General features: G+C 34.0%; 1 protein-coding gene across 3 annotated transcripts in view; it reads left to right on the top strand.

Moving 5' to 3' along the window:
- Mybl1 (MYB proto-oncogene like 1) overlaps positions 1–27,090 on the top strand; it is a 37,393-nt gene extending 10,303 nt beyond the window's left edge. The window contains exons 4-16 of one of the 3 annotated variants that reach the window (XM_031366807.1): positions 2,395–2,487; positions 5,476–5,696; positions 7,613–7,787; positions 10,156–10,227; positions 11,433–11,537; positions 14,885–15,118; positions 16,638–17,006; positions 19,576–19,718; positions 20,300–20,414; positions 21,479–21,595; positions 21,787–21,891; positions 22,364–22,543; positions 24,432–27,090. In XM_031366807.1, coding sequence (XP_031222667.1) covers positions 2,395–2,487; positions 5,476–5,696; positions 7,613–7,787; positions 10,156–10,227; positions 11,433–11,537; positions 14,885–15,118; positions 16,638–17,006; positions 19,576–19,718; positions 20,300–20,414; positions 21,479–21,595; positions 21,787–21,891; positions 22,364–22,543; positions 24,432–24,560 — 2,058 coding nt within the window. In that variant the 3' untranslated portion in view covers positions 24,561–27,090. The remainder of the gene's footprint in view (positions 1–2,394; positions 2,488–5,475; positions 5,697–7,612; positions 7,788–10,155; positions 10,228–11,432; positions 11,538–14,884; positions 15,119–16,637; positions 17,007–19,575; positions 19,719–20,299; positions 20,415–21,478; positions 21,596–21,786; positions 21,892–22,363; positions 22,544–24,431) is intronic. The other 2 variants (XM_031366810.1, XM_031366809.1) reach the window with 2 other exon arrangements.
- The last annotated feature ends 245 nt before the right edge of the window (positions 27,091–27,335 follow it).

Here is a 27,335-nt window from a genome sequence, read left to right as displayed (position 1 = left end):
TATATACATGCATATTTCCATATCTCCAAGCTGAAATCTGAAACAATTTTAGTCTCAAGAATCTTGGATAATGGCTGCTTAACTTGTAAAGCATTTATACGGAGGCCTAAAAGGACTTTTACTATAAAACAAAAATGGCATTAACTTTTGGTAGAACTTAACAAATATTTGTGATAAATGGTTTTATTTTAATTTGTTTGTTTGTTTGTTTTTGTTTTTTTGAGACAGGATTTCTCTGTGTAGCCCTGGCTGTCCTGGAACTCACTCTGTAGACCAGGCTGGCCTCAAACTCACTGCTCAGCTTTATTTTAATTTTTGTATGTTGGAACTCCGGCAAGCACTTTACTACTGATATATGTCCTCAACTGTGATATATGTGAAAACTTTATACTGTTAGGTTTATTATCTAATGCATATGTTTTTGAATATTTTTATTGATTTTCTTTTGAGATGAATGAAATCTTACTATGTACTACTGGGTAGCCTGGAAGTCACTATGTAAATCAGGCTGGCTTCAAACTCATAGATGACTGTTTACCTCTTTCTCTTGAGTGCTGAGATTAAAGTTGTGAAGTAGCACATTTAGCTATTTATGTATTTATTATTTTACATTATGCTTGTTCATCATACCAATATTCACATATTGTAATTTTATAAAATATGAAAGTACTTCTGCATGTACTCATTTGTTTCTTAAGAGCATTGTGAGTTGTTAGATAAATTACCTATATTTTAAATTTCAGTGTTGATTCTTTTTAGTTTCAGAAACAAGGTTAACTGTGTTTTTTTATTTGTTTTCATATAATCATAGTATCTCTTAGTGTAACATGAAAACAGAATCAAATAATGGGGGAAAACAGGTTATAAAGTTAGTCTAAATTATATTCAAATGTCAGCTCTGTTAATTTAGAGAAAATACTTCTTTGGCCTTCTGCTACTTACTTATATAGTATTGTGAGAATTACAGATATAAAGAAGGATGGCACAGTTCCTGACACTTAGCATTTAGTCAGTAAAAGCAAACTCAATTAGAAGTTATGTATACTGGATTTAAACTAGTATTGATACAGGTTACATAAAAGTTATTTTGAAGGAAATAGTAGCTTTAAATGGATCAGCATCGATATATAGAAGCCATAAAGAAGAAGCTCTCTTTTTTTGTTGTTTTGTTTTCTTGTTTTTTGTTTTTTCAAGTCAGGGTTTCTCTGTATAGCCCTGGCGGTCCCGGAACTCACTCTGTAGACCAGGCTGGCCTCGAACTCAGAAATCTGCCTTCCTCTGCCTCCCCAGTGCTGGGATTAAAGGTATGTGCCACCACTGCCCGGTGAAGGAGCTCAAATTAAAATAATGAAGTCTAGTGGTACAAAGATATTAATAGAGAAAATGTTTATAAGTATCCATTATACATTTTTAGAAAATCTATAGTCTTGCATATGAGCAGATAGTTTTATAAATTATAAATTGGTAACAAAATAGGTATTATTATTTATTGTTATCTTAGCAATACTTGGTAGATACTTGGTCATACACATATTAAAATAAGGCTTCATTTATTTATCACTTTTGGAATTTAAGGTGTTTTATTTTCTGTGTGTGTTAGTTACTGGGATTACCTGGGGCCTTGTGCATGCTAGTGGAGTACTCTACCCCACAGCTGTATCCCCAGTTCATTTTTTTTTTTAAATTTATTTATTTTATATATGTGAGTACACCATAGCTGTCTTCAGACACCCCAGAAGAGTGGGTATCAGACCCCATTATAGATGGTTGTGAACCACCATGTGGTTGCTGGGAATTGAACTCAAGACCTCTGGAAGAGCAGTCAGCGCTCTTAACCACTGAGTCATCTCTCCAGACCCCCAGTTCTTTTTTTAAAGTGTCAGTCTTTAACCTACTTAATTGAAGTATAATGTATATCTTCTATAAAAATATTTCATGTTTTATTGGTAATTTGAAAGGCATAATTTATAAACATACTTTTACTACACATAGAGCCTAGTGATGCCTTTAAGATTCTTTTAAATTTGTACTAATTTGAGCTGCTATGTTTAAAGTCTTATATCTGCTTCGTATAGTTTATTCCTGCCATTTATTTCTCAACTCTGGATTAATTTTTTATGGACTATGTCTTGCTGCTTGCTGTATTGTAAGGATAGTATAGAGATATATATCTTAATTTCAAATATATTGTTTTCAATTTGTAGCCTAAACCTATGATTAATTGAAAGAGCAGAATTGGGATTTTAGGCATGTAAAATAAATATTACATGTAAAAGTTTGATATTGAATATATTTTTGATTCATATTTTATTCATATGGGTATACTTAAATTTGGGCTAATTTACTTTCTGGGAGAAATTTATTCAACAATAAAATTGTCCAAATTTTTTTCAGAATCGTTCTGATTTTCAGTGCCAACATCGATGGCAGAAGGTTTTAAATCCAGAATTGATAAAGGGTCCTTGGACTAAGGAAGAAGATCAGAGGGTAACATATTCATATTCTTTTGAAAAAAATTTAAGTTATTTATTAGTATATGTTTGGGGTCATAAATGTGTATGCATCCTTATGCCACAGCCATGGAGCCATTCCTTACCCCTTGTTCATATTCTTTTTTTTTTTTTTAAAGATTTATTTATTTATTTATTTATTTATTTATTTATTATACATAAGTACACTGTAGCTGTGTTTAGACACTCCAGAAGAGGACATCAGATTGTATTACGGATGGTTGTGAGCCACCATGTGGTTGCTGGGATTTGAACTCAGGACCTTCAGAAGAGCAGTTGGTGCTCTTACCCACTGAGCCATCTCTCCAGCCCTTTTTTTTGTTTTTTTGAGACAGGGTTTCTCTGTATAGCCCTGGCTGTCCTGGAACTCTCTCTGTAGACCAGGCTGGCCTCGAACTCAGAAATCCGCCTGCCTCTGCCTCCCAAGTGCTAGGATTAAAGGCATGCGCTACCACCGCCCTGCCTGTTCATATTCTTTATGTTCACTATACTGGTAGATTAGATTTATTTTCTTATTAGCATGTTTGTGGTGTGTGTGTGTGTGTGTGTGTGTGCTAGGGTTGGGGGTAGACATACATGTATTGCATACATACATGAGGAGGCTGCAGGACTATTTTAGATGGTGGTGTTTCTTAAGACAGTATTCGGGATTTATTTTTATGACATAGGGTCTCTCATTGGCCTTATGCTTGCCAAGTAGGGGTAGATTGGTGGGCCTGTGAGTATTATGGATCTGCCCTTCTGCCCCCCTGTAGTTGAGATTGCAAGTCTATGCCATTATGCTCAGCTTTTAAAAATGTTGTTTCTGGCTGGGCAGTAGTGGTGCACGCCTTTAATCCTAGCACTTGGGAGGCAGAGACAGGCGGATTTCTGAGTTCGAGGCCAGCCTGGTCTACAGAGTTCCAGGACAGCCAGGGCTACACAGATAAACCCTGTCTCAAAAAAAAAAAAAAAAAAAAAAAAGAAGAAGAAGGAAAGAAAGAAAGAACAAAAAAAGTTGTTTCTGGGTATGGAATTCAGGTCTTCATGCTTTCAAGGGGAAACTGGGAAAGGAGAAATTTACATGTAAATAAAGAAAATATCTTAAAAAAAAAACTGAACCATTTTCCCCAGCTCACACTTTAAGTTTGTTGGTACTGTTCTTTGGAGGCTATGAGCATAAGAATTGAATGCTAAGTGTCTTGAAATGTAGCTTTTCTCCCCTAGGGCAAGGATAAGTGAAACAACTTACAATAAGTACTGTCCTTTTTAAGAGCTTCATTTACAAAAGGAAAAATACTTTAAAGTTTGGTTTAGCAACATTGCAGGCATAGTTTCCTGTCAAAATTTAATTAACATTTAATTAACATTAAATTTTTAATTTTATTTTCACATTTAATAACTTGATATGTAAGGGAATCATTCTTAAGTTTTCCTCTTGACCTTAAATGAATCTCATGATTAGATAAATATCAGGACATCATATTTCCAGAGGGTTTGTAATAAGAAAATCAATTATTTGTGCAATAAAAGTAGTTGAAGAATAGAAGCATCTGCCCTCTACTAGGAATTGCTCTTTAATTCATACCCTTGGCTTGCCTGTTACTAATGTACCTGTGGAATTAGAACACCCTTAGACCCATAAGAGCAAACAAACAAGTTCCGTCATGTGGCTCAGGACTGATCTGACTTTTCTTAATTGGCAATTGTCAGTTTTAAAATATGTGATCTGGGGCTAGTGAGGAGGATGGTTGTTCTCTGTCTTCTACACAGTCACTGTGCTCTGTATATGTCTAATGCTCATACTTACAAATCATACGCATGCAAATAATAATAAATAAAAACAAGTAAAATACAATGTGAGATCTTTTAAAAAAGATATTTAATAGCTGGATCTAGTGCATTTTCTATAATTCTAGCTACTCAGTAGGTCTAGATAAGACATTCATGGTAAGTTTAAGGCCTACCTGGGTAAACTTAGTAAGACCCTGTTTAAAAATAGAAATTAAGAAAAGGGCTGGGAACATAATTCATGGTAGAACAATTGTTAAACATACTTAGTACTAGGGAAAAAAAGAAAAACCAAAAAGCAATAATCAAAGCTGTACATTTAACCTTTAAATCTTATTTTTAAAAATATAACAAGTAGACATTTCATAAAAATTGTGATAGATGTTAAACTTAATCTACCAATATAGAATGAGTATGATTCTTTGTGATTCATGGTGATACTTGACAATGGATCAGAGTAGCAGTGAAGTAAATGGGCTTAGGAGATGAACTGTTCTTTAAATTTTAGTTAAACTAAAAGCAAACAAAATATAGGACAAATGTACAAACTATTATTTCAGCTTGATAGAAGAGGAGATGAATCTCCCGCGTCCCAATGGACTCACTGGCTTTTTGTTGAAGCTTCTCTCTCTCTCAGATGTAAGAGTAGAAAAGACAAATCTCAAAAATTTTATAGTTACTTCAAATTAAAATTGTATGAAAATGGTTTAACTTATGAGTAATTAGCCCCTTGAACTTTTTGATGCATTGGGAATTGATTTTTGAGCTCTCTGAGTGCTGAAAGGATAGCTATTACCATTCGTGAATTATAGTTATCACTGAAATTTAATGCTTTGGTTTTAAGTGGAATCCCCTAGCCCACCCCGAGACAGGGTTTCTCTGTGTAGCCAGGGCTATCCTGGTACTTGCTCTGTAGACCAGGCTGTCCTCGAACTCAGAAATCCGCCTGCCTCTGCCTCCCAAGCACTGGGATTAAAGGCGTGTGCCACCACTGCCCGGCTTAAGTGGAAATTTTAATTTGGAGGTTTTTTTCTCTTTTTGTTGTTGCTTCAGATCAAACCTAGGACCTTGTACTGGGAAAAAAAAAAAAGAAAAACCAAAATGTTCCACAATGACCCCAGCCTTGACATGCTTGAGTTACATTTTAAAATTCTTTCACAGTAATAGTTTTTCAACCTTTGATTTTGCTTCTTAGGTTATTGAATTAGTTCAGAAATATGGACCTAAAAGGTGGTCTTTAATTGCAAAACATTTAAAAGGAAGAATAGGCAAGCAGTGCCGAGAAAGATGGCACAATCACCTGAACCCCGAAGTGAAGAAGTCTTCGTGGACAGAAGAAGAAGACAGGATCATATACGAAGCACACAAGCGGCTGGGGAACCGTTGGGCCGAGATTGCCAAGTTACTTCCTGGAAGGTGCCAACAGAAATAAGTTTCTGTGCTTCAACATGACCGTCACTACCTTACTATTGAATATATTTTCAAGTACCTCCATTCTTTTATTTGTAATTCAAGTTTAGACTGCATAATATGAGGAACCATTTGGGTCCATTTGTAATTTTGTGGTAAAGAATATGATTAATTTGTACAATAAAATGAACAAACCTTTAGGCTGTATAAACATTTCATCTACTCCACAAGTCATGTTTCTGTGTTATTGCCTGTAAGGCAGAACCTTGTACAAGTTGGTGGAGTGAAAGCTAAATTAGAAATCTCTCTCACATACTATGCACAAGTCTTGGGGACTGCAAATACATTGATTAAAGTAAATTCTTGTGAACATGTGTTATGGAAATTTAGTTCTTAATTATGGTATACTTTATGCTGTGGGAGTAGAATATAAAAGTCCATGTAACCGAAGTATAGGATTGCTCTCTGAGGCAGTCATGTACTAAGTACATTCTCCATTGTACGGTTCAGACACTTTCTAACAGTTACTAGGACTGCAGATCATATCTTAGGCAATTTCATATCTCATTCAGGATATATATCCTCATGCTTCATAGCTGTAATCTCTATGTAGTACTTTATATAACTAACATGCTTTTATATGCATTCCTTAATCTTTGCATACTTTAGAAATATATAAAGGAAACATTAATGTCTTTGTTTCATAGGAAATTAAGATGCAGTATTATATTTTCTTTTGTCCAAGTTACTATCCCTGGGCTGTGAACTTCTGATATATTTAGTATTTTATGCACCTTTTTACTCTGTGTAGAACCTAGCTTAGTGCTTTAACAGAGTGAGTTTCTAGTAAGTGTATATTTTGTGCAGAATGAAATTTATACTACAAATAGCTTTAGGTTCATCTTTATAAAAAGAACCTTGGGTAAAAAGAGAGCTGTTAAACTCATTTTCTTTCTTTCTTTTTTTTAAAGATGTATTTATTTTATGTATATGAGTATACACTGCAGCTGTACAGATGGCTGTGAGCCTTCATCTGGTTGTTGGAGACTGACTTTAGGACCTCTGCTCGCTCCCGTATACCTCACTCGCTCTAGTAGACCCCGCTCGCTCAGTCCCTGTTTGTTCCGGCCCAAAGATTTATTTATTATTATAAATAAGTACACTATAACTGTCTTCAGACACACCAGAAGAGGGCATCAGATCTCATTATGGGTGGTTGTGGGCCACCATGTGGTTGCTGGGATTTGAACTCAGGACCTTCGGAAGAGCAGTTGGTGCTCTTACCCGCTGAGCCAGCTCACTAGCCCTGAACTCATTTTCTAAAAATATAATGTTTATTATAGACTACTAGACAAACATTTTACCCCTTAGCTATATCTGTAGCTTAATTTTTTTTTTTGATTTTTTTTTTCCTTTTCCTGTTGCAAGGCCTTTGTACTTGGTATGCCTTTTATCCAGAGACTCTTTTTTCTGTTTTTTGTTTTTGAGATAGGCTCTTAGTATGTTGTTCAGGCTAGCCTAGAATTCCCTCATCTGTTACCTTCATGCTGATGATCCTATGCCTGCCTTTTTTCCTGTTCTTGTACTGCCAATTCATCTTCTCTTTGAGATCTCATGGCTTCACTGTCACGTCACTAGAGATCTTCGTGGTCTACCTAACTAGACTTACCTCATGTACTCTCACTTCTCATCCTCCTAGTTATCCACACTGCAATGGTCATCTTGTTATTTATTTCTTTGTTTTTGTCTTTCTTCTCTGTTGCTATGCTTTCCGTGAGAATGGAACCTTGGTGACACAAGGGACCTTCAAAATACTCAATTTTACCAGTTGTAAAAATATGTCTTATATATTTTGTGCAAGTTAGTGCTAAAATTTGTAGAAGTCCTTTCCATTTTAAAAATTATATACTTTCATTTCTTAGGACTGATAATTCTATCAAAAATCATTGGAATTCGACCATGCGAAGGAAAGTGGAGCAGGAGGGCTACTTACAAGATGGAATAAAATCAGAGCGATCTTCATCGAAACTTCAACACAAACCTTGTGCGACTATGGACCATTTGCAAACCCAGAATCAGTTTTACATTCCTGTTCAGGCACATATTTTTAATATCTTTATTACTTAAAAACAATTTCTTTAGTTGCTATATGGGAATTATTTTTTTTTTTTTTAAGGACAAGTAAAATTTGTTTTGGGGAGTGACACAGATAGATATTTAAATTTCTAAACTGAAAAAGTAAGCTATAGTTTTGACAAATATTTTAGTACAAATTTCACTTGAAAGTTTCTTTCCGTATGTGATTTTCACATTGAGAAATGTAGTGTGTGCATATAACAGTATTCTTTAATTCATTGCAGTTATGGTTCAGTGGACATAAAGATGTGCTTTAACATCTATGTAATTTCTCCTCAAACATTGTTCTGTGTAATTGTAGTATTGCCTATCTCACAGGTGTGTACAGAACGGTGTGAAGGAGAAGTAGTAAGATGACCATTTAAGCTTTCCTTTGGGGAACAGGAAATACTTGATCTTTGATCTTGTTTTACTTTGCCCTTTACTTGAGTGATTTAGCCTTCATTTAGACAGATTCATTAGAGGTTACCCAAGGTCGAACTCGGGGAGCTCTGTCTTGACCCCTCCAACATGCATTTACCCACCTGTAAGAAATTTGTTTAGTAATCTTTATAAAACTTGCTTTCCCCTGTCTGTATATGTATTTATAATAGACAGTCTTAGTTCTTTTCACATAAAATGTAAAGGACTGTTAGGACCAAGTAGTATCTCACAAAAGATAGAATTGGGCACAGTGTTAAAAAGTCTACTTCCTGAGCCTCAGGTTTTATTTCATTCTACTTCTTATGAACATTACTAAGTTCTTTTAGACTTCTAAAAGAAACATTTAAAGTAGTGACATCTTAATTTATAAATAGGAAAACATGGGATGATAGTGTAGTTAACTGCTGACGCTTAACCTTAAGAATTTTAATAGTTTTTTTCATTTTTTTAATTTATTAATTTTAAACATTTTCTTTTTCTTTTCTTTGGTTTTTTGAGTCAGGGTTTCGCTGTCCTGGAACTCACTCTGTAGACCAGGCTGGCCTTGAACTCAGAAATCCGCCTGCCCCTGCCTCCCAAATCCTGGGATTAAAGGTGTGCCCCACCACTGCCTGGCTTAATTTTTCTTAAGAAGTGTGACATGAAGAAAAAATATGTTGGTTTGAAATTCTGTGGCAGATCTTCATTGAAAAGCTTGAGAAAAATAAGTTTCTAATCTATTGAAGCTACCAAGTTGAGTGATAAGTGATCCTAATTGAGTATTGTGAAAGCTAACCTATATTTTAGAGCTCAGATGTAATGATTTTTGCATGAGACGATGACTTAGGCCATTACAGAAAGTAGACAGTTTATACTTATTTGTATTTGATTGCCAGGTTTTTATTTTTTACAAACATCTCATGTATTTTATTAGTGTCCCAAATTCAAATAAACTTTGCAATTTTTATTACCAATGTTTTAGAAATGAGGCAATGATACTTAGTGCGTTGTCAGAGTGTCTGTTAAGACTACATGCTTGACTCTGATTGGTTTCTACCTCAGTAACAGAAAAAGCCCTCTCTTCTTTTTTTCTTAGAGATTGATGTTAGGTGGTGATAAGAGTATGAACACAATTTATTATCTTCTGTAGGCAGTAGGGCAACACATAAAAACTGACTTTTAAAAATATATGGTAGATGATGTTGGTAACAGATGGATAGGCTGATACAACAACCAGGATTAGAAGCCAGATGTGGTGATATACACCTGTAATTTCAGCACTGGGGAAGTTGAGGCAGGAGGGTCAGAAATTTGAGACCAGTCTCAGTTAACATAGTTAGCTCCAGGTTGCTTGGGCTTCAAAACAAAACCCTGTCTCATGAAATTGAAAGACAAAAATACAAATCTAAATGTAGGTTATTTCCTACACGAGGTTTTATCAGTAGATCCTAAGGACAGATGATACAATTATTAAATAAAAAACTATTGTAGTTGTGAGTTTTCAAAGTTGCCAGCAATATTCAGTCTCCAGGTTTTTGTTTTGTTGTTGGTTTTTTGTTTTGTTTTATTTTTCTGAGACTGCTCACCATCTAGCCTTGAGATTTTACAGAGGTCTGTCTGCCTCTTAAGCATTAAAGGCATGTACCACCCTTTGCAGTGTTCCACTTTTAATGGACATTTTTTGTTTGTTTGGGTTTTTTTGTTTTTTTGAGACAGGGTTTCTCTGTAAAGCCTTGGCTGTCCTGGAACTCACTCTAGACCAGGATGGCCTCGAACTCAGAAATCCACCTGCCTCTGCCTCCCAAGTGCTGGGATTGAAGACGTGTGCCACCACCGCCTGGCTTTAATGAACATTTTATCACAAGCCAAGAAAGCTTGTGATAAAATGTACAATCTCTAACATTTATACTTTACTTATTTTTTTCAGATCCCTAGTTATCAGTATGTGTCACCTGATGGCAATTGTGTTGAACATGTTCAGACCTCTGCCTTTATTCAGGTAAGGTTAATTTGTAACAGAAACAAAAAGGAAGATAGTAATGATGTGTGGTTTACCTGTAATCCCAGTTTTTGAGCTGAGGTAGGAAGATTGCCACAATTTAAGACAAGCAGAGCTACACAGCAAGTATCAGACCAGTCAGGGCTACAGAATAAAAAGCAAAAACAACAAAAATCAAACAAATGAAAGGAAAAACAGGAATCCTGGTGATATGTACAGACCTGTGATCCCAGCACTTGGGAAGATGAGGCAGAAAGATGCTGTGCCCTCCCTCCACTAAAAAAAAGCAAAAACAAAGCATTTAACATATTTTTAGAAGTAGAATAAGTACTCATTTCCTTATCTATTAAACTAGGATAAAGAACATTGCTGAGGTTTTTGTGTGTGTGAGTGTTTTGTCTTTTTAATTTTTTTTTTTTTACTTTAAGTATTATAAAACTAAAGGAAAGTGTATAAGTGGATTTGAAAAATAAAAACCAAAAAGTATGAGGTCATTAGCAGCACCAGTGTGGCAGTTCACTTTTTATAGCTTAAACCATTCAAACAGTTCCTGAATTGTATAAGACACTTTACAATGCATTTATCTAAATATTCCAGAGGTACATAGTTAATGCAACATGTTTTTAGGTTCCCCCCTGCTGTTCATTTGTAACAGAATTATGTAGCCCAGGCTGGCCTTGTAGTTGATACTCTTTGAACTTCTAGTCCTCCTGTTTGTACCTTCCTAGTGTGGGGATTGTAGGTGTATGCCACCATGCTGCATGGTTTTAGGTGAGGCTGGAGACCACCCGGGGCTTCTTGCATACTAGACAGATTACTACCTGAGCTATATCATTACCACTGTTTTTTGTCTTTCTTTCTGCTTTGTTGAGATAAGGTGCTACCATGTAGCACAAGGATAGCTTTAAACTTGAAACCTTCCTTTCTTTCGTTTCCAGAGTGAGGGAATGGGAAGTGTGCACTACCATACCTGAAATAATGTCTCTTCCTCCCACCCCCGTACATTTAATTTTTCCAGTTTTCTTTTACTAAGTTGAAAATATTTACAAGTACCCTTTTAGATTCCAGAGGAAATGTGATAAATCAAAAGCATAGGTCAGTGACATTTGGATTTAGTATTATTAAGCTTTTTTATAGGCTGATGAAAACACTATCTTAAAGCAGTTGTGATAGTGCTTGTTTTTCTTTTATTTAACTTATTTTAGCAACCCTTTGTTGATGAAGATCCTGATAAAGAAAAAAAAATAAAGGAGCTCGAGTTGCTTCTTATGTCAGCTGAGCATGAAGTTAGAAGAAAGAGGCTTCCACCTGTAAGGAACGAGCTATGCATTTGCATTTGATTATTGGAGTCCCTCACATGGATGCTTGCTTACTTTTCATTAGCTGTAGAGTACATTTTCCCATTTAATTTACAATTTGATGTTGCTTGATTATGACTTACATTTCTTCCAGCATGTTTTACATTGTTGTGTATTAGTATACTTTTTTCTAAAAAAAAAAAAAAAAAAAAAAAAAGTTTCTTAAATCATAAATGACTTATAGAGTAAAATTTTAATTTGTATTTTTTTGGTTTTTTTAGGCTTTTAAAATTTGATATTACATGTAATGATGGATTAAATTGAAAAACTTATAAAATAGCTATAATAGGTATAGAGAGATAAGCTCTAAATTATTTTTATTTTCTTTGAAAAATTGTTTCACTTTATTTAGGATATGAATCAGTAACTAATAGCAGAAGGGAACATTTGGTTTTTACATTCTCTGAAGAACTTTTTCAAAAGAAGAAGAATCATATGGATGCCTTTGATTTAGTTAGAATAACTAGGAGTATTAAATTAAGTTAAATGATATAATTTCTAGTAGAATTAAACAGGTTATGCTAGATGGATTAGAGAAAAAAATGTACATTTATACTTAGATGAGAATTTCAGAAGTTTAAACTGATATCTAGAGTCTTTATTTTTAGAGATAGGTTTTCTTAGACTGGGCCTACAGCTCACTGGCAGAGAATTTGTCTAATATACATTTGATCTTGGCTTCAGTGTTAGCACTGAGAAAACTTGCTTTTCCCCTTCTTGACTTGAGACTTAATGAGAGGGCAAAAATATTGAGAGTTAAGGGAACTCAAGATAGCATCACTCTGAGAGAATAAACTGACATCTTTAATTAGTATCATGAAACAACTGATATTATCTTACATGATTTAAGAGGGTATTTAAATGACATGTTATAATAATTATTATAGATGAGATTTTACTATAGGAAAGGCAGTTTTTATTTTGAAACTATATCCTATCAGTAAATAATAAGATTGCAAATGTGCTTATTTTAATGATAATTTTAGCTTTGTTAAAGAAATGACAAATATCCTTATTTGTAGATGGCTATGTCATATTTAAGCCATTTTGAGAATTTTTGGACTGAGATGTAGCTCCGTGGTAGGAGCCTTTTCCAATGTTTCCCAAGTGCTTTGAAACAAAAACAACAACAACAAAAAAATCACGTTTTTAAAATTACAAATGTTATTTTTTCATTTTATTGTATGTGTATGGGTGTTTTGTCTACACGTCTATTTGTGTACTGCATATATGAGATGCCTGAGGAGGCCAGTGGGTGCTGGGAATCAGCCAGTGTTCTAAACTGCTGAGCCATCTTTCCAGTCCAGTTTTTTTTTTTTTTTTTTTTTTTTTTTTTAAATAATAGTGTTGGGGACATGCTAGGAGGGTGTGGGGGATACAGAAGGGGAGTGGCAGGTGGAAATGATCAAGGTACATTGTATGCATGTATGAAGTTATCAAAGAATAAATATTTTAAAACTAATAACAGTACCTTGGCTCAGGAGGCAGTATATCTGTCTCATTTAATAACAAAAACATACTAGCTCAAGTAGTTCACATTTTATATGCTAACTTCTTTTTAAAACTTACTGTCAAAGTGTGGTTAAATGGGCTATTTTAAATCCTAGAGGGAAGTTACTTTAGCCCGTAGTTTAGGCTTCATACAAATTTATTTTTTAACCAGATGTACGATAATAGCTATTATTTTACTGAATTCTATTATGCTGTACTTAGCTATTTCATGTGTATTCTTGGTGGTTCTCATATTAATTAATTAATTAATTAAAGTAGATGGAATTCATTAGAGATTAAGATTAGGTCTGTATATTAGCAATGCTATGGTTTTTCTGTTTGGTCTAGTGGCCTCCCTCTTTGGTTGGTTGGTTATTTATTTATTTAACGTGTATGGGTATTTTGCCTGCATTTGTGTCTGTGCATCATGTGTGTGCAGTACCCATGGAGGTCAGAAGAGAGTGTAAGATCCTTGGAAACTGGAGATGTAGATAGTTTTGAGCTCACATGTGGGTGCTGTGAACTGAACCTTGGATCCTCTGGAACAGCAGCAAATACTCTTGTCCACAGAGACGTCTGTCCAGTCCTGATTTTTTTTAAACAGTAGAAACCATTTATTGAGTGATTTTTTTTTTTTAAATGGGAAGTATGTTCTTAAGAATATTATTGTTACTAGCTATATTTAATTTAAAATATAATGTAAAAATTCTCATGTGCACCAGCCTCATTCTGCACATATGACTGCTGGTTCCCATACTCATTTGCTAAAGATAAAGAAATACTTTCATATTTCAGAAAGTTCTATTGAATAGTGCAATACATATTACAAGTTATCTTTCCTTCATGAGTCTTCAAGATCTCATCATCATAAGAGCAGAAAAGGAGGCTTCCGAGATAAGTAAAATGCCTTGGCCTTGTTTCTAAAGAGAGAAAGAAAACTAGTGTAGCCCATGATAGCAGAGTACTTAATCTTCAGTGAGAACAGAGATGAGGAATAGAATAGTGTAGCATGAAATAAGTCACTTAGTTTTAGAAGAATTGAGGAGAAATATGTACTTTAAATTCACAGTTGAGATATGTTCTTGGAAGAAGTCCTATTTGAATTTAGTTGAAACTCAGGATAACTATATATTAGCAAAATAGGTGAATTAAAGCAATATTGTAAATAGAAGAGATAAAAGTGTATTGTCAGTCACACGGCATACTTCTTGATAGTTAAATAGTTAAATAGTCTTTAATCAAGACTAGCACTTTTTGTGGATGGTGGGTTAGGGAATGTTCTAGATAAAGAAAACAACAGTATGTAAGGAGGCTCTCCAGAGTGAAAGAATGTCATCAGGGTTAAAAATGCTATAGCTTGGTGTTCTCGTAAAAGGGGAGTTGTGAGTGGGATTGTGGAATGAGGCCAGGTTTTAGGTCTTTATTAAGTGCTAATTTTACTGACAGTGACTTTAATAGTTAAAATATTATTTAGGAAAAGGAAATCTAGCCAAGGTATGAGGTCTCTGTGTAGCCCTGGCTGTCCTGGAACTCACTCTGTAGACTAGGCTGGCCTTGAACTCAGAAACCCGCCCCCCTCTGCCTCCCAAGTGCTGGGATTAAAGGCGTGCACCATCACTGCCTGGCTAAAGTATGAGATTTAGTGGAAACAAATTATATACTAATATTGAAGAAAGGCTGTATTTGGGTACTATATATTTTTAGCTAAAATGATATGAAGTATGTTATTGAAATTTATCATTTAAAATCTAAATTCATGCCTACATTGAGAATGGCAAATAATACTCAAATTTCTTTTATACTTTTAGCAACCTGGCAGCTTTCCTAGCTGGTCTGGTAGTTTCCTCATGGATGATAGTATGTCTAACACACTGAGTAATCCTGAGGAGCACACCACTGAGCTTTACAGCATGGATGAAAATCAGACTGTTTCTGCTCAGCAGAATTCCCCCACAAAGTTTCTAGCTGTAGAGGCAAATGCTGTGCTGTCTTCTCTACAGACCATCCCAGAATTTGCAGAAACTCTGGAACTTATTGAATCGGTAAGTTTGAAACTATGAAATTAATTTTGTAATCTCATGTAGAATCTTAGTTTAAGTATTTAACAAACAACTTAATAGTAAATAAACCAACTTAAATGTTAAGCATGCCTAATTTTGATCTCTTTTGTAGAAGTTTCTCACAAAAAAAAAATTAAAGTTTTAAGTTCTGAAATATGTATCTTGTTTTTTTTTGTTTGTTTGTTTGTTTTTGTTTTTGGTTTTTTTTTTTTTTGAGACAGGGTTTCTCTGTGTAGCCCTGGCTGTCCTGGAACTCACTCTGTAGACCAGGCTGGCCTGGAACTCAGAAATTCACCTGCCTCTGCCTCCCAAGTGCTGCAATTAGAGGTGTGCGCCACCACTGCCCGGCTAAGTGTATATCTTAAAATGATGTTTATACAATTAAAAACAATTCATTGTTTATTAGATGAATTACACAAATATATTAGAATGTTCGAAACTAGGGAAAGTATAAAAAGGAAAATTAAAATCCCCTTTACATTTAGACTTGATCATTTGATGTATATAAACACAAATATATAATTTGTTATATTTTTATCTTTTACTTATGTCATGAGCCTGTCTTTGGTTTCTCAGCATACATATAATTTTTGAGCAAGGTCTAACTGTATATTCCTGTCTGGCCTGAAACTCACTATGAGATCAGGCTGGCTTTGAACTTACAGAAATCTGTCTGCTTCTGTTTCCTGAGTGCTGGGGTTAAAGTGTGTACCACCATGTCTGGATCTTAAATATATTTTTTAAACATGAATTTTAGATGTTTTATAGTATTCCATCATATGACTGAAAGGCATTTTATTTACTTAATACATCACTGTAATTGTGTGTTTTGAGGGTATCTAGATTTTCAGTATCACCAATAACAAGTAACACTAATAGAAGGCTTTGTTGTTGAATCATGACGATTTATATACTTGGCTGAATTGAATTTCTAAATCAAAGTATATGTTCCATACATATTACCAAATGGTTGTAGAGTTTCATGGTATTTTCTTGTTAAATAGAATGGTTTTATGATAAATTATTTTTTAATAATAACCTAAAATAATCTGCTCTTTTTATGTAAAATATTTTGACAGTAAATTTCAGCTACTGTGTTAAATGAAACATTATCTTGGTATTATAAAAAATTATAATATTTTCTTCTAAGGTTTAGGGTTATGCTTAATTAAAGAAAGATGTTTAGACAAAGCTTGTTTTTACTGGTCAAAATGAGTAAATAACTTATTAAAAATTATCATATGTTCAGATCATATTAAACTGTTTTTTTTAAGATTTATTTATTTATTATATGTAAGTACACTATAGCTGTCTTCAGACACCCCAGAAGAGGGCATCAGATCTCATTACGGATGGTGTGAGCCACCATGTGGTTGCTGGAATTTGAACTCAGGACCTTAAGAAGAGCACTCAGCTCTCTTAACCGCTGAGCCATCTCTCCTGCCCCCATATTAAACTGTTACAGTTTAACTTTAGTGAAGAGTTCATTTTTTTTTTCTAGGATCCTGTAGCATGGAGTGATGTTACCAGTTTTGATCTTTCTGATGCTGCTGCTTCTCCTGTCAAGTCTACTCCAGTTAAATTAATGAGAATTCAACATAATGAAGGAGCTATGGAATGTCAGTTTAACGTCAGTCTTGTGCTTGAGGGGAAAAAGAACAGTTGTAATGGTGGAGACAGTGAAGTTATTCCTCTAACATCCCCAAATGTGGTCAAGTTTAGCACTCCACCAACCATCCTCAGAAAGAAGAAAAGAATGCGAGTGGGTCAGTCTGCAGGCAATGAGCTTAGTGATGGCTCACTCAGTGAAGTCAGTAATGTGGCACTAAAACACACACCAGTGAAAACACTACCATTTTCTCCTTCTCAGGTACTAGTGTTTTATGTTTGCCAATGTTGACAAGCTAGACTAATACTAGATCTTTAGTATCTTTAAAAGCAATTGGCTGTTTTGTTAACACAAAAATAGGTATGTTTAATTGTATGCATGAGAATGGTAAACCCAGAAAGTATTTCACAAAGGGTAATATTTGTATCATAGCACCATAGAATTTCAAGAATTAAAAAGAAAGTTTTGTCATATAGTACTATTTCTTGATAAGACTGAGGAAACTGGCCCCTAAGAAGTAAGATGCTTTATTTGCTCAAAGGTCTCTAGTGCAGAGCTGAGATTAAGATCCAGTATGATTCTCTGATTCTTGGTTGTTCAGCATATATTCTGACATGGTGTAAAGAGACCTTATCTACATACTGCAATTTAGATTTTCATTTATATGTTAATTTTCCTCTTTGACATTCTTTGGCAGAAATGAAGACAGCAGTTTACTATAATTACTTCATGTTTTGATGTCCAAGACTACCTGCTTTACTCTTTAGTGATGTTCCAAGAAACATGTATACATTAGGACTATTTTTTTATTGGGCACTTATTATATTCCAGGCTATGTGTCTCTTCTTTTTTTGTTTTTGTTTTTATTTTTTTTAACATTTAAAAACATATTTTAATTAAATAGAATTGATTCACATTTTTGTTTCCCTTTTTTACCACCGTTCCTCCCAGAGACCCCCACCTTCAATACCTACAATATCTTTTTTTGTCATATTCCTTAAAATTTATAAAATATTATAACAATAAAAATAAGTATTATAAAAGTTGTTTGATATAAAACCACAATCAATTTAACAGTCTTACGTAGATGCTTGTCTACAGCAATAGTGAAAATACATTTTTCTCAATATAAATTTTAAATAACTCCAAACATATTAACTGTATACTTAAAAATAATACATCACTATTAGTATTTTCTTAAATGAACATGAATATATAAAGTCTATTTGTTTGTTTTATATTTAGTAGAGTTTAAAATCTTGGCTCTTACTGTGGTACAAGGCGTGTCTCTACAGCATCTCCTGTTAATCTTCTTTCAAATAACATTGGAAGCCAAAGGGAATAAGTTTTAAAATGCAGCAACTACTGTTTGCTGAAAGTGTTTTGATATCTTAATTTTTTTCTTGTTGCTGAGATAAAATATCCTGACAAGCAATGTAAGGAGGGAAGGATAGAGTTATTTTAGCCCCCAGTTCCAGGTGACAGTGTTGTGGAAGTCACTTCACGGTGGTAGAATTTGAGATAGCTGCTCATGTCAATATCCATAGCCAGAAGAAAGCTATGAATGCATGCATGAATACACGCTGCTGTTGCTGCTTAGTTTTGTTTCTGAGGCCATCCAGAATCTGCTAATTGAGAAATGTTCCTTTACTTTTAGGCTGGGTTTTGCCACCTCACTTAAACCATTAAAGGCCTCACAAGCTGGCACAAGCCCATTTTCCAGATGACTCTAGGGTTTGTTAAGTTAACAGCATTAAACATCGCATAGATGTTAAAAACGTTTTTTGAGAGAATTAGGGAGCTTAATGGTCAAATATGGAGAATTCTGGAATATTATTGGAGGTGTGTTTTAAGGTTGGGAAGATAATAGGCTATGATAATACATAGCTACTTTGATCTGAAAGTGTTTGAGGTAATGCAATTTGCATGGTCTACAATGTTAATGGTTTATTTATTCTTCCTCTAGCTCTCAAAGTTCAGAATTATCCCAGGGAAGATGAGGTTTTCCATTTCCAGAGCTTTATATTGTTAGTAATTTTTACTGAAGTCAACTTTATCTAGAAAGCAAGTAGATGGTACTTACATCCCACGACATTTGGATTTTATCCTGTGAAAGAGTTGATATTTAATTCTAAGTGAGACGATTCAAATATTAGGAGACAGGAGTGATAGAGCTTGAGTAGATTGTACTTATAAGTGGCACTACTGCTAGTCTGCTAGCTACAAAAGTAAATTAGGATTTCATAATAGTATGATATAAGTCTCATTGTATAGTTTAGAAAGTGAACTCATGTATCGTCTGCTTAAAGTATCTGTACTGTCTCTAGACAGAGAAGTTTGCCTGGCAGTTAACTTTCAGTAAATGAGCAAAGCACTGTCTCTATAGGTACACATACCATGCCCAGTCTGTTACTCTATTCCGAGTTCAAGATATCTCAGAGAAAAATACACTTGGCATTATTCACAGTTATTTTTTCAGTTATACTCTTGAGTAAGACTGGGAGATAATTGTTGTAACAACATATATAGTTTCTGTAGATCAGTACTTTATGGTGTACTGTTTTAAATGTTTGTGCTGTTATAAAGCATGGCTACTTTTAAGTCACTGTTTCTTAAATGTTTATTATGTGCTAATCTGTTTAAGTGCTGGGAGGCAGCAGTGAACAAAACAAATTTCTTGCCTTTATGAAGCTTAATTTCCAAGAAGTAGAATGTAAATGTAATATTACTGAGAATCTTTTCCTAAGACAATAGAGAAGTCTTAGCAGTATGATATTTACACAGGAACTTTGATGTTCTAAAAATTGTCTGAATTCTTTTCCTCATTTAGTTTTTTAACACATGTCCTGGAAATGAACAACTTAATATAGAAAACCCTTCCTTTACATCAACCCCAATTTGTGGGCAGAAAGTTCTCATTACAACTCCTCTTCAGAAGGAAGCAACCCCCAAAGATCAAAAAGAAAATGTAGGGTAAGTCTGTATTAAATAATTATGTTAGGGAAAACAGAAGTATGTCAGCATTTTATTTACATGAATGGTGTATCCATAATCTTTAGTTCAATAGGATTTAGAAGTTTGTTATTAATTGTTTTTAAAGTCACATCCTCTTATTTCTGTAGAATACTGGAAACTGGCTAAAATTAGCATAAAAATTTTATTGCAAGCAAAATATTCTTAGTACTTTTTTCTAAGTCATTTTTTCTTCTTTAAAATTATTTGAGTATGCTGGGCAGTGGTGGCGCACACCTTTAATCCCAGCACTTGGGAGGCAGAGGCAGGCGGATTTCTGAGTTCGAGGCCAGCCTAGTCTATGGAGTGAGTTCTAGGACAGCCAGGGCTACACAGAGAAACCCTGTCTCGAAAAACCAAAAAAAAAAAAAAAAAAATTTGAGTATACTTTAGGCAACCATAATTTAATTAGATAGCTCTGTGATACACTAAAAATCATGTCTATATAAAAATGTAGCTTATGTTTTTATATGATTTTGCTTTTGTTAACATATATGAACTCACATTGTGACAATAATAAAAATATCTGAATGAATGACAAGGTTTAGAACACCTACTATTAGAAGATCTCTATTGGGCACCACACCAAGAACTCCCACTCCTTTTAAGAATGCACTTGCTGCTCAGGAAAAGAAATACGGCCCTCTTAAGATTGTGGTATGTACACTCTTTATTTTCAAGCACTTTCCTAGTTTTAATAAAAAAAAAAAAACCTGGTTTTTACCATTTTGAATTTTTTAGTAAAAAAGTGTTCATTGAAACCGAAACATCTTATTTCTTAATTTATGAATATGAATTTGTGTTAATCTTCCTTGGCTTTTAAATAACCCTTTGCTTGGTTTATTTTAAATTTTTATGTTTTCATGTTAACTAGAAGAAAACAATTGTTAGTGGCATGCTTAATGTTAAAACATGTATGTAGTTAGTAGTATCACTAATATTTTGATATAGGTAATCTCTTTAATGTTGCTTAGGAAACTAATGGGTCAGAAGTTCAGTTTTTTTCTTCTATGTACAAGTTTTTAAGTATGCCCCAGTTTTTGTTTTTTTTTTTCTTGTAAAGCTGAAAGAAACAATACAAATAAAGGGGCTTGTCTCTAGTTTCAATGTAGTGACAGCTTAGTTGTTACTAATACTATTTTGTAGCTGTGGTAACAATAGTTTACAAATTAATACATATGTGAAATGTTTTAGCTATTTGTATTCTCATAAATTGTTACCTTTAAAATGCCTCAGAAAAACCCAGAACATTCTAGGCATACAAATTTTTTATAAGTTTATTAGAAGTAAAAATGTGACTTAAATTTGGTTTCTTTAATATTGACTTAAATTTCATTCTATTTTTAGTAATTTTAGTGGGGGAATTCATTAATATTTTTAAGTAATTATTTTTGCTATAAACTTATTAATAATTTAAATATAGCAAGTAGGAGATAATTTTGTTAATATTGGAAAAGTACAAAAGTTTTAAAAAAATTAAAAAATTCAACTATTTATTATTATTGTGGGTGTGTGCATGCCAGGATGCTCCTGAAGAGGCTAGAGGACAGTTTTGGGGAATAATTCTCTCCTTCCATCATGGCCTCTAGGGATAGAACTTGGGTTGTTAGGCTTGGTGTCTTACCAGGGCAAAGGGCTGGTTTTTCTATACGGGGTGGGGGTGGGGGTGGGGGAGAGGAATTTCTGGCAGTTGACTTCTAAAACTCTTAAAAATAATTTAGTCCCAGCCACTTGCCTTTTTGGAAGAAGACATTCGAGAAGTTTTAAAAGAAGAAACTGGAACAGATATATTCCTCAAAGAGGAAGATGAACCTACTTACAAAAGCTGCAAACAAGAGGTAATGTTGAGTATTGTGCATGCGCTTCTTCTTTAGAGTTAGAGGCTGGTCTTTATGGGATTTTGGCTGCCCTCAAACTTCCAAACTTGCTGAGAACTGTGATTGCAGATGTGCTTGTCCATGCAATAAATCAATGTTTATCATGTCTGAGAGACTTGGCTATAATGTTACTTATAAATTTTTTTTCTTAGCACTCTGCATCTGTGAAGAAAGTCAGAAAATCACTAGCCTTAGAGAGCTGGGACAAAGAAGAACCAGGCACTCAGCTACTGACTGAAGACATTTCAGACATGCAGGTTTGTAAAGAATCCATCCATGTTTTTAAATGGCTATCCTAAGTCGTGGTTGTTCTCATTTCGTATGGATTGCTTGGCCAGATAATTTAAAAGAGAGTCACAGAAAATTTAGGATTATTTTTACCTAGTTCAGAGAGGATCTATCATCTATGAAGAATATATGAATTTTTTAAACTTGTTTTATTTTAAGTTAGCTTTTTGTATGATGTCAAAAAATGGAGGTTCACAAAGCTTTAAGTTTTATTATTTTATGAAATTACCAGATATTACTATAGCACTAGAAATTTATTTTATGTAATTATCAAGATATTACTATAGAACTAGACATTTATTTTATGTAATTAGTGAGATGTTATTATAGCGCCAAATGCTTCCCAGGAGGAAAGTGAGCAGGGCTTCCATTGCCATTTACTCAGTAGTCTCTTGTCTCTGTTTTTGAATTAGTTATTTTCCTCTTTCTTTTTTCTCTTAGTCAGAAAATATTCTTACAACATCTTTATTAATGATACCATTATTGGAAATACATGACAATAGGTGCAACTTGACTCCTGAAAAACAAGATATAAATTCAGCCAACAAAACATATACACTTACTAAAAAGAGACCAAACCCTAACACTTGTAAAGCTGTCAAATTGGAAAAGAGTCTTCAGGTATGGATTCATAAGTTTCTCTAGTGATTTTTGTTATTGCTTAGTCAATGATCACTTTAAACTTACTGATCACAAGTTATACTTTTTCTTTTAAAGTTTAAATTGACAAGTACAATAAAAAATGATTATTTTGTCACTGAAAGCAGGTTTGGGTTTGAGAGAGACTCATTCATCAGTTCACATATCTATACAATTGGAATTGTAGCCAGAGATTTTTCAGCTATTTTTTTGTTTGCTTGTTTATTTGTTTTGTTTTGAGTTTTTTGCTCACTTTTGTTGTTGTTTTGAGACAAGATCTTTCCTCATTATGTAGCTGGACTTGAACTCATAATCCTGTAGCTTCAGCTTCCTATATCCTGAGGCACAGACTTTTGACAGCATGTCTGGCCCTTTGGTGATTCCCTAATTGTGTGTGTGTGTGTGTGTGTGTGTGTGTGTAGGGGTGCATAAATATTTAAATCCACTTCTGGCACTTCTTTACCTGTACAATAAAAATAGATAGCCATATTTGTTCTCTTGAAATGGTAAGTAATTAGAAGCATTTCAGCATGATTTTGTTTGTATAATGGCTCCCAATAAACTTTGTAGATTAAAGCTATAAAACCAAAAATTTCCCCCTTTTCCTGTGTGTCCAGTAAATAGATGGAAATGAAGGCTGGAGAAATTCTTCCCTGTTATTTTAGGAGTTTTCCCAGAGAGGAAGATTAGAGAAGATTTCTACTTTATGGCACACTGTCTGCAGAGTAAATTCCCTGACATTTGAGCATTCCTTGAAAACATCTTTGACAATCAGATATAGTAGCTACTTGTCTATCTTGAGCTATGTCTTTCAGAGAGTGACATAATGCATGCCCTTAGTTGTTTAAAATGTTTTTAACTCCCGGTGTTTAGTTAACTTAGAGCTTCTTGGAAAAGTTTACTATATAGTAGCTCTTACATATTAATATAGAAACCTTTATCCTTTGATAAGGAAGAAAACAAAGAGGGTGTACTCCTTGTTCCCTTTTGATATTACATCTTCCCTTTAAGTTTCTCTCTCTTTCTCTCTCTCTCTCTCTCTCTCTCTCTCTCTCTCTCTCTCTCTCTCTCTCTCTGTTTCTCTCTCTCTCTCTCTCTCTCTGGTACTGGGGTCCAAACCTGGGCTCCCACATGCTTTACAAATAATCTGCCAATGGGCTACATCTCCAGCTCCTCTCTTTAAAGTGTTTGCAAAATTAGAGGGCAAAAAGGGATTATTTTTTCCCTATTATTATCCATTTGATTTGTGGGGAGTTGTTGGTAACAAAACTATTACACATCATTATAGGCCAGTGAACAATATACATAATTGTAATAATTGCACAAAATTGATCATAAATATTTTAGTATGTATTTAAAAATATAGCATCTCATTTTAAAAGATACAATGTTATCAAAGCATTTTTAAAGCAATTACTTACAAAATTCCTAGACAAAACAATTGATTTTTAAAAGTCTAGTTGTATGGATTGGTAATGTGGCTTAGTGGGTAAAGGTGCTTGCAGCCAGTCCTGAGGGCCTGAGTTCAGTTCTGCAGCTTACATGGGAGAATGAGAGGACAACTCTTTTTTTTTTTTTTTTCCTCGAGACAGGGTTTCTCTGTGTAGCCCTGGCTGTCCTTGAACTCACTCTGTAGACCAGGCTGGCCTCAAACTCAGAAATCCTCCTGCCTCTGCCTCCCAAGTGCTGGGATTAAAGGCGTGCGCCACCACTGCCTGGCAGGACTAACTCTTGAAAGTTGTTTTTTGACTTTCACATATGTTGTGGCATGATACACATCTCTCTCTCTTTCTCTCTTTCTCTCTAATTATGAAGTGTTGGGTATTTAATTTTACTAATTTTCACATCACTATTGATCTTTCCTTCATAGTCAAATTGTGAATGGGAAACAGTGGTATATGGGAAGACAGAAGACCAACTTATCATGACTGAACAAGCGAGAAGATATCTGAGTACTTACACAGCCACCAGCAGCACATCAAGAGCTCTAATACTTTAACTGTTACTAAAGCTGATAAAATGCCCTACCCCGTTACTGTATTTTATGCTAAATTAGGTTGCAATGAAATTTGTCTCAATTAATTCTTTTAAAGGTTTTAATACATTCCTAAAATGGTTCACGTTTTTTTCTATATTGAACAGGCAAAAAACTAATAAGCCACTTAAAGTAAGGGGTAGGCAAATTTATTATTTATATTTTTAAGAAATGAGAGTTTTACAATTTGTTTTTAAAGAACAAAAATGGGAACATAAGCATGTTCATGGGTATTCTAAAGTAAATTCCCACATAATTTCTTTACAGGATATGTCTCTACTTTCTCAAGGCTGTAATCTGTTATAAACAAGTTAAGTCTGTGTGACCTCTGAAACTCTAGTTTAGGAAGCACAGAGGCTTTATGAAGTCCTTTTGCATATGTGCTGATTTCCTTAGACTACCATTTATAAAGAAACACAGTGGGAAGAAGTCACAAGGAAGCTACAAGTTGCACTACTAATTTTGGTATTTTTTAGAAACAATGAAATTAACTACAGTGTTAAGGATATTTATTTGTGCATAGTACTAAAAAAGCATTGAAAATGGGCTTTTTCTTACTAGTAAAGAGTCAGTATTTCTTCATAAGTCTCAGAAGAGCTGAGAATTTTGTTGAATGTATTGTACAGTATGTAGGAGCAAGAAAACTTTGTAAATTGGAAAGATGTCTGTTTTTATAACTTATTTTCATTTTTAAAGCTTAAATGTAGATATTTATATATACAGGGTGTCTAGAAGCCAGTGTTGTTTCTTGCCATTACAGCTAACATAGTAAAGAATAACTTTGACTTTCAAGTATGAAATAGTTAAGCTATAGCTGCAACGAATACAAAATCTAAACTGTATGTCACATCTACCTAAATATTGCACTATATCCTTTTAAATCATGTTGGTTATAAAGTAGTTCTAAAATGTACTAAATAATAATTTAATATTTTCTTTTTAAATTATATTGGAGGGTCATATAAATTAATCCGGTGATTTGTATATGTGTTTGAAATTTTCATTTTGTTTAAAAAACAATATGGTACCTTGCTCCCTAAAACAGTCTGCACTTAGAAGTTTATTGTATTTACTCAATGTTTCAGATGTAGAAAATATTATCTTTTATTTATACAGATTTTTTGTCCTTTTATCAATGTTTTGTGTTTCCAGGTTACAACAGTTGCTTCAGTTGCCTGTTTAGGTGTTTGCACTTATTTTATCTCTTTTTGAAAGAATGTCTTTGCTTATGTGGTAGAGATTTTATGTAATTTTTTGAGATGTATAATGGTGTGCTGTCAATCTAAACACTGACAGGCAAATAGAATTGTACACTGTAGTTTGAATTATTTATAATTGACACACTCTCTCCCTCTCCACTCCTGAAGTATGCTGCTATGGAAAGTAGCAGAATCGGCTTGCTGCTATGAGAGATGGAAAGAGCGAGCACCACTTGCACTGTGTGAAAAGATAAGCAAATGATGGCAAGTTCTGAAGTTAACTAATGGATTCAACTATTCCCAAGCAGGTTCCTACGAAGACCAGAACACCACCATGCCTCACACCAAACCAGACAGCTTAAGATTTTTAAAACTCTGTTAATAGAAATGGGACTACTGAATATTTTAATGCCTAGTTCTTCAACAGTAGACCTAAAGGGTTTTAAGCTTTAAATCCAATTGCTAGTTTTTGCATACTATATGTTAGTGAGAAGTAAAAGATAAGTGTGTTGGTATTAAGATTATGCCTTCTTGATAACAAATAGGTAAAACAATTTGAATCTTCTTAGCCTGTTAAATATGTTTATTTTTTCTAATTAATGAACTTCTCACAGAAATTTTGCTTTGTAAAACCAATGATTGTGGAAAAAAAATCATTCTATATCATTTCAGTTACTTTGGGGTAATAATAGCACATAATTCATTTTTTAAAAAATGTAGCCTTTAGCTGCATTGGATATAATAATCTCTAGTTGCCAAAGTAAAATATCTCAGACAAATGCTACATATTTTAAGACATAATTTTTCTTGAGCATTAAGTTAACACAAATGCTAATATATTGTATATAAGCCTGGGCTTATGGGACATAGCACATATTTGGGTTGGTATTGGTTGAATCCTCATGTTAATATATTGTATATAAGCCTGGGCTTATGGGACATAGTACATATTTGGGTTGGTATGGGTTGAATCCTCCAGTTAACTGCTTTGTTGTTTTTTGCAAGATTTGTAATCATAAACATGTTAGGCATCTTAAGTCATCTTTTTTTACTGTTCGTTTATATTCTTCAGTTTTCTGAAGATGCCAGACATGCAGGCAGCAGCCATACGTTCATGGGAACTGACTTCACACATACCAATACTACATTTTGTTGTAAGGTTTTCACATTAATACAGCAATTACACTGATTAAGTTGAGTTTTTTAATATATGAAAAAAACTTTGCATTGTAAGAGAATCTTGCAGACAATGTTGAAATCTATTAACATCCAAATAAAAGCATCTGTGTACAAGCTGGCCTGGCGTCGCTCACTTCACTCTGGCTCTGTGTAACGGATTTGATTGAGCCCTTAAGACCTGAGTCCAACATTGAGTTCTTAGAACTCCCTTTACAGGAATTTCATCTGTTAATAAATGTGGCCTCTCCATTAACCTTTATGGGGAAACATTTTCAACTTCCTTTTAAATTCTTCCATGCAACTTTTTTTTTTTTTTTAAGATTTATTTATTTATTATATGTAGGTACACTTTTGCTGTCTT

The sequence above is a fragment of the Mastomys coucha genome, unplaced genomic scaffold (genome assembly GCF_008632895.1).
Source record: "Mastomys coucha isolate ucsf_1 unplaced genomic scaffold, UCSF_Mcou_1 pScaffold14, whole genome shotgun sequence".
Lineage (NCBI taxonomy): Eukaryota > Metazoa > Chordata > Mammalia > Rodentia > Muridae > Mastomys > Mastomys coucha.
The sequence above is the reverse complement of the archived record's forward strand: the minus strand, read 5'-3'. Positions and strand labels throughout refer to the sequence as shown.